The sequence below is a fragment of the Vespa velutina genome, chromosome 3, assembly GCF_912470025.1.
Source record: "Vespa velutina chromosome 3, iVesVel2.1, whole genome shotgun sequence".
Lineage (NCBI taxonomy): Eukaryota > Metazoa > Arthropoda > Insecta > Hymenoptera > Vespidae > Vespa > Vespa velutina.
This window is the reverse complement of record NC_062190.1, coordinates 6,118,053-6,131,034: the sequence shown is the minus strand read 5'-3', so window position 1 is coordinate 6,131,034 and position 12,982 is coordinate 6,118,053. Positions and strand designations below refer to the sequence as shown.

The window sequence follows — 12,982 nt, the reverse complement described above, 5'->3', positions numbered from 1 at the left end:
TTTTCGAATTCATTGAAATCCATTTTTGTTATTGTGAAAATGGTTCATTAAAAAAAATATATATTCTTCCATTGAGTAATATTAAATGAAACTTATAAAGAAATCGTTAATTCTTTTTGCATATATAATTTTTTTTTTACGTCATGGTTGAGTTGTGAAAAATAAAAACAGTGAAAAAAAAAGAAAAAAGAAAGAAGAAAAAAAAAATAAATAAATATCAAAAATGTCTAGCAACGTCCATACTTTTTTATGACACGTTTGTTAATAGCAATGGTTATTTCTGTGATGGGACGTTAACGACTCAGTAACGGAACACGTTTTTGCGAATGGCCATGGACAAAATGCAACAATTTTCTCACCGATGATTCGATCGTCGTACGTTGTTTTCTGTCATTTCATTTTACGTTATAATCCCACTGGACAATGTCAGCCAGGTTGGCATCGTTTGTCCTTTGAATTTTTTATTAAAACTCAAAGTCCCTAGAGACATGAAATATGTCCAAGTATTTGGTTTGTTCAACGACACAAACTGAGGAACGATATTTCACTTTCTTTATTAATTGTGACAATGTTTACGTCGTTGGTTTATAATTCATAATAAATTTATGAATTATTTGACCGATTGTGAGAAATATCGAAATGGACTAGAAAATATAGCGCTTACCAACACACAATTAATCGTCCTTAATATCCTTTCATAGACGAGTTCGTCTACGACCATTAAACACAGAACTCTTAAGAGTTGAAGGAAGATTGGAAGGTGAAACTAGGTCGAACTTCATTAATTCTCTACGCTTTATTCGCTTTTCTTTCGTTTCCCATTGGAATCACGAGAAAGGGAACGAATTTGACCTCCAACTTCTTGCATTTTATTACGTATGTACATAACTACGTATGTATATGGAAAAAAGAAAAACAAAAAAATAGAAAAAACAACGAAAAAATCTAATATAAAATGAAAAACAGATAGATAGATAGATAGAGAAAGAGAGAGAGAGAGAGAGAGAGAGAGAGAGAGAGAGAGAGAGGAAAGGGATTGAAAAAAGAGAAAGAATTAGTTATTTTTAGTACAAACATGTTCACGCTATTCTTCAAAGTTCTATAATCAAGGAAAATCCAAAACCGTTCGTACTTTTTCGTTTATTTTTCGATCGTTACGTAAACAAAGTTAAAGTATATCCGCGATCAGTCAAAATTGAACGATCCTGTCTGATCGTTATTTATCTCTTCTTCGTATTAAACACGAAGGAACACGTTTGTGTTTAACTTTCTAGTTCAGTTAATTGCATCCCAGTAGGTATAGAAGGTTTGAACAAAAAGGAAGGTTGGTAGAGAACGTCCGAACTATTTCTCTCTTTCTCTTTCTCTCTCTCTTTCTCCCTCTTTCTACACAATCTCTGTTTGCATTACGCATGCAAATGCGATCGTGGATGAAAACGTCGCGAGCTAGCTTTTCCCTTGTGTACTTCGAGTCACTCTCTTATACCTTTCCTCGCCTCCCTTTCATTTCTCTTTTTTACCCTCTTCAAGGAGCTTTCCTTTGGAAAACGGAGTACTCTATGATAAACGTGCTTGCTGATTATTACGAAACTTACTTATATAACGCTCGGCACGGCACGGCATGCTGTCGTGCCGTTATTTTTCATAATTCCATTTACTTCGGTAATTGCGAATCTCTATTTTCGTTGGATACGAGCACGCAGTAGAAAAGCCACGAGCCGCAGTACATCAGCACCTTAACGTTATTGCATCCCGAACAGCGGCTTGTATACGTGCATGGAATTTTGAATTTCCCGCTGCAAGAGACGCGTTTCTTTTTCTTTTTTGCCTTTTTTTTTTTTTTTTTTTTTTTTTTTTTTATTACTTTTCTTTCTTTTTAAGCACAACCGCTGAGAGCGCTTAGTATGCAATCACTATAACAAGAAGCGTTCGTTTGCTATTATTTTTCATAAAAATGAGATTTCTCAATTTTCTTTGAAGTTTTACAAGAATCATGAAGTTTTATAAATATGTGCGTGATTTTTTTTTTTTTTTCTTTTTTTTTTTTTATTAATCTCTTTCATATTCTGTATTTACGAATTGACTCCGACAAATATAATTATATCTTATACATAGTTTATTTATCGTAACGAAAAGTGTTGTTTAAGATTTCAAACTTATTGCTCGAAAACTTTCAAGATAATATTCATATTATTGTTATCATTTTTATGATAACAATTAACAAAATAATCGAATCGATTGTATTAATATTTTACAGAAAGCTTTTATGTTGTTTTTGTTAATTTTAGACAATATTGCCTGATTAATTTCGAAAGGTTAAATTACATATTTTAATAATAAAATTTCTATGCAAATTTTATAAAATACTTTTGACAGAAAGCGTGTGTATGTGTGTGTGTGTGTGTGTGAGAGAGAGAGAGAGAGAGAGAGAGAGAGAACTTCTTTTAAAATGCCATCCCTTTTAATATAAATATTTGATGATAAAAATATGCTTATGCGCATAAGATCGTAATAAATATAAATGATATGCAAAATGAATGATATAATATAAACATAATGATAATAGTTAATAATCATCGTGATTATAAAATCAAAAGAGATTTGAGGGTTTAAATCCTCAAATTATGGGGACGAAAGCGCAAAAAGGGAAGACAAGAGCAATGAGCCAATCACGTCGGTCATCAATAATGTGAAAAAGTTTTATTTTTTCGCTGGGGTTCAGGAGATGCGGTCCCCAGCTCGGGTCGGTTGCCGAAGGCAATCGAGCTAGTTCAATGTTCGATCGACGTTTATCTCGGTTAATCTTGATATAAAAAAACTTAAAGGAATATCTTGTAAATAATTGTTATTATATCTTCTTTAATATTATAATTGTCGACAATAATTTTTTTGTTTTCTTTTTTTTTTCTTTTTTTTTCTTTTTCTCTTTTTTCCTTTTTTTGTATCTAAGAAAATTTCCGATGAAATTGAAGAGAGAGAAAGAAGAAATTTTTTTTTTTTTTATAAAAACATTTGAAAAACGATTCATTCGTTACATATTAATGATAACCGATTAAACATCAAATCGTTATTAGACTTTAATAATAAGTTTTGATTTATTTTGATAAACGATAAAAAAATTTGAAATAAATATGAAAGTATATTCGATTAATATCACGACATATATCACGAAAGGATTTACGACATATGAATTTTTCCTTTTTTTTATTTTGATATTATATTATATATCATGTAGGTACAACGAAATTCTAACATTTTACGAGGATACCAAATACGCACGATTTAGTCATGTTCGGATCGAACAGGAGGAGGAAAGCACATACAATCGTTCATCTATACACCCTGCATTCTCCAAATTCGCATTGTGCGATTTACCAGAAAGATCATCGATGGAACGCACGTAAAAGCGGAAATGTGTGTTCCGACATTGTTGGACGCGGCCAATTGCTCTTGCCGGTTTTCGCATGGGCCATTAAATCCAAATGAATTGGCATTAGATGTTGGCTATCTAAGCATCCCCTTATCTTCTCTCTTTCTCTTTGAGTTGTCGAACTCGTTAGAAAATTTTCATTTTATTGGCTTTTCTGTTTTTTTTTCTTTTTTTTTTTTTTCTTTTTTTTTTTTAGAACAAACGTTATCTCACTTTGATAGCTGGCGAAATGAAAGTTCGAAAGTTATATTACGTTCGTCTGAAACGTTACACACAGAAAAAAAAAGTCTAGTGAAAAAAGTTTAACAAGAAGCTTCAGAAATAACTATAACAAGTTTATCAATGATTCAACAAATATATCGAATATAAATGGATATTATTTGACCTTTATATCGTTACAACCGAACAGATGATGGCACTTTTTTTTAAATGTCGATTAGTCGTACGATCGGAAAGTTCTTAATTAATGGCTATTGAAATGCAATATAAGGAACATTATTTTTAATTTCATGATTATGAAAAAGTATCAAAAGGATTTAATTTTAATTTATATATCTAATAGTTCGTACGATTCTAATACGAAAGGGAAAAAAAATTTCTTTTCGAATGTTCTCTTTTAACTAAATCGATTATAATGGTTTAGTGATACGGGATATCAAATTCGAGAAATTTTCTTAATCGAATTTCATTTGCAGATCGATACTAGGTATCTCGATGCGTGGCCGAGTTGGATCAATTAACCGGTTCACGTTCGGGCCATTAAGTCGAAATGAATTCGCATTTAGGCTATCCTTGCGTATTGGAGAAACGATCATCAAACCGATCGGCAAACTCGATTTTACGGTTTGCTCTGCTACGTGGATTATTGAACTTACAATTAGTATCGGTTCGATATTATCGACGATCGGTAGGGTATCTTCGATCTTGATTAACTAACTTGGTTAATTATGTGCATTGACCTCCTTATATTCTATCAGCTTCGAGCGTTCTCCTATGGCTAACCCCATTACCACGATTAACCAGCTTGGTTATTAGAGATAATCCTAGTGTAATGAAAGTAAAACCACTTAGTCGATAAATGATATTGTGTAAGAGGTTAATAATTTCTTTTAAAAAATAATAATAAAAATAAGATACTTTTGTGTGTATGTATGCGTGTATCTCTGTGTATATGTTTATGTGTGTCTGTGTATGTATGATTTTTTAGAAAATATATATGACATAATTTATAAAAAAAAAATATATGAATCAACGTTCGATGAAAAATGAATTTGAACTTTAATTTGGTTTTATTTATTTTTTGATATTTTTAAGGTAAATTTAAAGAATCCTGATTGATAGCTATGGGGTATCAAAGATGTCAACATTTAATTTCTTGTAGGTACACAATTGAATTTAGCTATACATATATATATATATATATATATATATATATATATATATACATAGATACACACACATCTGTATATATATGTACACATACGGTACATTTCATTAAACAATTAGCATTTTCCCTTGGGGAAAGTCGGGACCGATTACATTGCGACTATGAGCATATTGCTCTGCATACGACGTGTTGTATTACGTTTGACATAAAACAAAGAGACAGATTTATGATCTAGGATATTACAGTTGTTAATCCAAAGAGAATTTTTGCAATTATTAATTTTATCTAAGATTTTACTTTTCGTAGATCAAAAAAATGGATAATTATATGAATTAATTATCCGATAGCTTCGAGTATTATAAATGATCTATTTCTTTTTGAAATATTTCAATACTTGATTTAATTTATCGAACAATATATAATATAATTTATTATATTATATATTCTTTGTTGAAATTTGTATGTGTCTGTTGTGTATTGTCCGTCATATTGATTGTCGATGAGATGCTGCTCTTTTAAATAAGCACTAATGGAGCTAATAGAATATAATGTAAAGGATAAGTATGATAATTAATTTCAAAATACGCTAATCAATGTGATTAATTAAATTTGAAATAGATTGTCCGATATAAAATTTATTTTAATCAAGATATCCTAATGAGCAAGATTTACGATAAATATATATGATTAATTTCAACGATAAATTCCAAAAGATCAATAGTAATTATACCATAGATTATTCTTATTGAATGAAAAATAGTATCTTTTTCTTCTGTCATCTGTAATAATACGAGATATTAATCTAAATATGGATAATATTGAAATATAAGTTTTTAAATGATCTAAATATCAAAATGAATGTTCTATCAAAGAATTCTATATTGGTATATACTAAATTGATATATAGAGAAGAAAAAGAAAGAAAGAAAAAAAAAAACAACAATAATTGAAAAAAATCATGTAAATAGAGATAAAATTAATATTGATCATATGTTTAAAAATAGTGATCCAAAAAAAATAGCAGTTTAAAATTAATTACTATTATAATTGATAAAATTCTGGCAATGTCAAGAGGAACAAAAATTGTTAAATCTATAAAAGAAAAATCACAGCCAATAATACAAGATAAAGTATGATATAAAGTTTTGCTTGTTTCTACTTTATTGTCAATAGTATTTCTTAACGTCGACGAACTTTGGTAAATAGATACAATATGTTTCGACTGTCGCAAGAAAAACTTTAACAATATTAGTTTTGGGGAATAAACTAAAATCGATTGAAGGAGGATTCACAATCAATTATAACTTCGAACCTCATTAGTATCAAAAATCGAAATAAAACTATTGTAACAAATGTCTCTGTATTTTACAGTAGTAATTTGACGAATTAAGAAAAAGAAAAAAAAGGAAATAAAAACAAAACAAAAAAAATTGATTGGTAGCAGACGAAAAACCGAAATAGTTCGATCGATTTTCAAATTCATTTGAACGAATTTGATTTTAAAATTACAGGACTCGTTAGTTCGTTCCTTTGATTTTAAGCAATTCGATTAAAGAGATAGTCGATAGTCGAATAAAATTCAATAATCCTGTCATATATTCTAATCGTCTTTTTCTATTTTAAATAGATCAGTAAATAGAAAAGAAAAATTACATTGACTAATGGTTTCGTACAAGGGATCTATAAGCGATCGAATGGTCGAATAAAAGTGGCTACTAACATGACTCGTATTGATGAATAATTCAGAATCAGTCATAATCGTTATAACCGGATGAATAATGAAAGTCGAGAGTTACGAACGTACCGATCGCGACGTGTATGTGTCGTTTTTGAGGGAACGATCCAAACTTCCAAACTTCAAATCCAATCATATGAGCAAATTCACAATTATTCATGGGAATGGATATAAGCTAAAAAAAGGGAAAGGAGGACGGGCGGGAAACGAATGAACAGAAAAAAAAAAAAAACGTATAAATGGAATCGGGAATACGATACGAGTTATGATACGACAATTTGCTATATCCGTCTATATTTTCTCTGCATTTTAATTTTGATGATAAATAATCACGGACGGACGGTTTAACAATAGGAATTCTTTTTCCTCGATTTCCTCGATGGTTCGATTAAAGATTAATCTCATCAATATTTTCCTATAATAATTTCTCTATAGACATAATGATACAATTATTGGCATCGAATGGACGAACGATAATACATAAAGGTAGGCAACGAATATGGAAAAGAGAGGGAGTCGATAATCGAAATCGAATGCAATTTTCTTTGGTATTTGACTCGAGAAATTTGTTACTTTTGCCAAACGAAAGATATGGACTAAGAGACAAGGAATAAAAGTTACTTTAAGAAAAAAATATATGCGTAAATTTTTTTAATGCTATTTCCGAATAGAGCGGCCGGAAGTTTAAACGTTACGTTCTTCCCTCCATTTTCTTTCGTATAGATATTGACAATAAGTAATACTATCATTATAATCATAATTTTATCATTATATCATTGTTATGATTATTGTTAAATTATTATTATTATTATTATTATTAGTATTATTATTATTATTATTATTATTATTATCTTAAAAATATGTCAATAATCCAAACAGGATGGGTTTCAACAAAGGTCGAAATTAATTATTCTCACTTTTTCAATGGTCCCATATCTCTTTCTGTCTCTTTAAATTTTTCATATCTTCGAAATCGTCTTATCCATCTATTTTTTTTTTCCTCAGAAATCCAAACGTATCTGTATTATACAGCTGAAAATTTAATAAATAAACATCTATAATAAATCAAATCATTTTTAATTCAAATGAACGAATCATTTTTGATTCTGTAAGTAAAATTTAGTTAAGAAGTGAATTAATTCTAATCTATTCCTTTCTTTTTGTCTTATTTTTCAGAGATACCAGGGAGATGGCGAAGGCATTGTCCAAACGGACCAGTAATGTCCGGTCCTGGTTGTAACCTGGTCGGCGATGGAACCTCGGACGAAAGCGGAAACGCGGTCGCGAGCGGGAAATGCGTTTGCGGACCGTCCGTGCCCTGGTGTCCGGGCGAACCACGACCATATGTCTATATGACGCGGCACGAGTGCAAGCTCAATTTGGCCGCGAAAATTGCCTACGGTAGGGAGCACATAAATATCGTACAAAAACGTATCCGTCGAATCGGCTCGCCTTGATTGCCTTCCTTGTTTCTATCAGTGCTTTTACAACATTTATGTCGTGAACGTGTATAGAGTGATATATATATATATATATATATATATATATATATATATATATAGGGTGGCTTTTTTTGAACGAAACGGAACATCCTCTCTTCTTGTTCTTTCGTTCTTTTATTTATTCATTTTTTATTATATATATATATATATATATATATATATATATATATATATATATGCCTTCTATATATTTTTTTGAAAAAGAGATCAGGAGGAAAAATTTAATTTAACTTTTTGATCCGTTTAATTCGTCTTTTTATTTTTGTTTCTTTTTTTTCTAACGTTTTTTCCTTTTCCTTGATTGCAGTTCGTTTTTATCAAACGAAGTCACTTGATTTTTCAATTTCACTCGATGTTTTTTAGACTTCACGTGTACTATTAAGTATACATTTAGAGTTTATAATTCGAAAGTCTTTTTTTTATTTTTTTATTTTTATTAATAACGTTAAATTAATCTAATATTAATGACTTCATGATACATTTATCTTTTTATCCTCACGTTCGTTGATATTTTTATAATTTGCAAGGAGCAATTTAAGAAATTGATTTGACGTGTATTCTTAATAAAAAGAAAAATTGTAAATTCTGTTTTTTTTTTTTTTTTTTTTTTTAAATCATCGTTATATCGTATGATGAGGGAAAACATTAAAGGTGTCTGCTTTGAAATAATTTCAATTTGATTGAAAAGATAAAACTTTGAAAAGGCTTCCGGATTAGGGAAAATGCAGACGAAAAGTTGATTGAGTTGAGTATAACGTTGATTAACGAGAGATGCCTGGAAAAGGCTATTCTACTAATCTGAAGTTTAACGTTGAAATTTCATTACTGACTTCTTTCTCTTCTTTTTTTTTCGCTCTATCGTAAAAAAAGATGTATATATATATATATATATATATATATATATATATATATATATATATATATATATATAAATGTATCTCGGAAAAGTAAAACACGTATAGTAAAAAAAGATAAAATAAGATAGGATAATTGTGAAACTTCTGATAGAAGTTCTAATCCGATATATCGATTTTTAATACTGATGTACTTTCATAATATTTCTATTTTCTTTCAATGAGAATAATAATGATCATTTAATCCGCGATAATTATTTTCCCGAACGATTATAGCTATATGTATATATACATATATATGTATGTATGTATGTATGTATGTATGTATGTATGTATGTATGTATGTCGTGTCGGTGCTTTAAATATCATTTCTACTATTTTCCCCTTTTGACGTCATTTCCTACCAGACTGTCATAAGCCAACAACATGGACAAAAGAGAAGAGATTAAGTAGACATCGAGGACGTGGATATGAGAATATGACAAAATAGCGAGACTAACTGTTAATGAAAAGAAAACATAAATAGCAACGAGGGAATAGAAAAAGTGGAATAACGGGGAAGGACGAGGCCGTCTGTCAGTGTTAATGAGAAAAAGAAGTATACAGGAGAAACGTATACTTATATACAACACATCGTGGTCCTGCATGTTCGTCCTCGATTTTTTTTTTCTCTCCTTTGTTTATGATTAAAACGTGAAATAAAATGCCAACAGGATAACTTGTCGTCGACTTGTTGTGAAAAAGCAATACAACGAGCATACAATGTTTTTATATTGGTTATTGGTCGCTGATTACTTTTTGATTAAAAAACTTTCGAAGGGACTAAACTAAAATGGGTCTTAAATATCCGATCGTTTATAACAGTATCATTTTATTTTTAATAATTCATATCTCCTATTGTCTCGTTGTCGAAATTTTATAAGTTTGCTCGTTAAAAAGTTCGATGATATTGCTGGCCTATTCGAAGGACTACACTTGTTAAAGAATATTTAATTATTTTCGATTTTATATCGTGATAATAATATCAATTATTTTAAAGAACATTATAATACATTATATTCTGATAATATCTAGAAAAAGTGTAACATTTTTCTCTTCGTTTTTATTAATGTATTCAAACGTATATCAAAAATGCAAATTTTTGATAAATAAAATCGAAGAATAATTAAATAACTTTGACTAATAATGGACGCAAATAAAATCTATCATATCGATAAACTTTTTCGAATACTATATTTTTCCTGATACAATGATTCCTCTCGTACAAATACAGAATTTTTTGACTTTATCTCGATTTTATAATCATAACAAATCTCGATAACCTTCGATATTCTAAAAGATATAAATCTTTAGAAAAAAAGGTATTTATTCTATTACATCAAACATTCTATTAATCGTAGATTTTCTTCCTGAGAAAGTTTTCCTACTTTTATCACCATGAAACATTCTCATGTCCATTCTTAGATGACTCACCCGTTATATAAACTTTGTTCAACAGGAGTGACCGATCGATGAACGTACACTGAGTAAGTCAGAGACTACTCTCGATTGTTATTATCAGCTTTATCGCGTCGACAAGGGAGAAATTGTCTCTTTGAAAGCTGTTTTGTTGACTTCCTTTAAAGATTGTCCTTTTCAGTTGGCAAGCGATTATGATCGGTCTTTTCCATACTAGAAACAATACAGCTATTCAGGATCGGTAGTTAACTCGTTCTTTCTTCGTTGAACTACTTGGAGAAGTCCATTCTGAAACACTTGGATGTTCATGTCGTAACTAGATTGTTGGCAAGAGAGAGAGAAAGAGAGAGAAAGACAGAGAGAGAGAGAGAGAGAGACAGAGAAAGATAGAGATAGAGACACAAAAGTAGTTACCCCTAGCCGTCCTGCGGAAAGTTAAATTCGATTCGTTGGAGAAAAGTTTGATCGCGTACGTACTTTAACGGTAAAGGAAGGAAAGGAGTATGGACGGATTGTTCCTTTGCGAAGTTAAGTACATGGCTAAATTCTCTAACAATAAGTTTGAGAAAAAGCTCCGATATCTTTGAGACCTTTTTAAAGTTTTCTTCATTTTCTTCGATGTCCTCTTTCAACGTGTTCTCTAACTTTTGAAAATACGTTTCAATCTATGATCACCGAAGCTTCTGGTTTATTGTTAATAATATCGTCGAAATTAATGAGCCAATCAACGACTTTGTTTCCTCTTTCTTTCTTTTTCTTTTTACGACGTTCCAGAGAAAAAGAACGAAAGAGAGAGAGAGAGAGAGAGAGAGAGAGAGAGAGAGAGAGATTGAACATAAATATAAATTGCTAACTATAGTTACTTCGACATATTCCGATAATCTCAGTTTATGTAAAAATTGACACTTTATTAAGAAAGTTTGCTTTAATGCAAATAGTAGAAAGGATTTTAACGTTTGTCCTGTCAAACTGTCCGTACCAGAAATGAATTCATATAATAAACCTTAATACGAGAGAGCCTGTTAGAAACTGTTTGTATTCGACTAAAAGTTAGATACACTCGATCGACTTTGATAACAGTTAATATCGGAACACTGATTATTAAACGTATAATAAACCTTGCTTCTCGATTTCTACTTGATTGAAAATTAACAGACTATTTTCGAACGGAAATTTCTATTTTCGCCGAAATCGATCAAAATATAAACGTTTTATGACAAGAATATATTATATATTAACGTTTATTTAGAACGTCGATTGTATTAGAAGATATTTAATGATCGATATTTTTCATACTACAGACAGAATGGATTTATTTGGGATCGATAGTTAACTCGTTTTTTTTTCCTTTGAATGTACTTGAAGAAAACCACTTTGAAAAACTTGAATCGTAACTTGAATTGTATAATATTGTAACTAGATTTGCTGATGCGTGTCCTACGTGTGTACGTATGTGTGTATATATATATGTGTGTATGTGTGTGTGTGTGTGTGTGAGAGAGAGAGAGACAGAAAGAATAACAAAAAAGATGGAGTACTTTACTTGTATATTTTGTTAAAAATAAAAGAAAACAAAAAAAAAAGATGGATGTATTTACGTGATGTTAGGTTATAAATGGGATATTATTATTTACATATTCGTAGTATCCAATGATATTTATGTTAGTAGAGATAGCCATCACACGATGTTGGAAGAATGAGAGTTTAAGGGTTCTTCCTTTTCTCATGAGAGAAATGAGAAAAGTCGAAAGCCAACCGAGTTGGTTTTGAGGGAGAGATAGAAAAACGTTTATGAAAGATTCGGGATACCCTTGGCGATCCTTTGCACCCTTCACAATTTCTTTCTGGGCTCGTTCGCTTATATATGAAAAGGGCTCCCTTCTTCACGAATCCAATCAGTTCTTACTTTCACAGTATGGCGGAAGATCGTAATGTCGTATCCTCTCGGAATTGCTACCTCGGCAAGGCCCTAAGGAAAGCTTTTGGGACCGACTAAGATGCATGTTGAATATCGTAGGTTATCTTGGATAAGTTTCTCCAATACTAAGAGACCTTTTCTTTCTTTTTCAAAAAGAGGGAACGAAGGAAAATAGCGAAAGAAGGTTAAAGTTCCTTGATAGAATAACAACGAGATGTGATAATCAATTTTTTCGCCATTATTTGTTAATTTCAAAAGAAATTTTTACGAGTTCTCTTCGAGTTTCTGTGGAAAAAAGGAAGAAAGAAAGAAGAAAAAAAAGTAATAAAAAGAAGATAAAAAGTAGAGAAAATTTTTATTTTGTCGTAGAAAATGAAAGAGGTTCGTGACCCGATAGTTCATTCAATACGAAATTAAGGCTGATTGGAAGTCGATTTCGTGTCAACGTTTCATATCTTTTTGATGATCTAATTATAAGATAAAAACGCTTCGGAGCGTTAAGATTACGGATTTCGAGGTGATCAAATGAGAACATTCGCTATCACACATAGGTATACTGTATAACTTGTAATATTAGTTGCTAGCCAATAATCTAATAATTAGGTCATTACATGAACGTTTCATTGATCGTTAGATTCGACTGAAGTTTCTTCGAAATCTACTATTTTATATATTTATAGAAGACATATTAATAAAGA

At 30.5% G+C, this 12,982-nt stretch overlaps 1 protein-coding gene across 2 annotated transcripts in view; it reads left to right on the top strand.

The window, feature by feature from the left end:
• LOC124947822 (cysteine-rich motor neuron 1 protein-like) overlaps positions 1–12,982 on the top strand; it is a 312,934-nt gene that overhangs the window by 34,523 nt on the left and 265,429 nt on the right. For both annotated transcript variants that reach the window (XM_047490490.1, XM_047490491.1), the window contains exon 3: positions 7,729–7,953. In XM_047490490.1, coding sequence (XP_047346446.1) covers positions 7,729–7,953 — 225 coding nt within the window. The remainder of the gene's footprint in view (positions 1–7,728; positions 7,954–12,982) is intronic.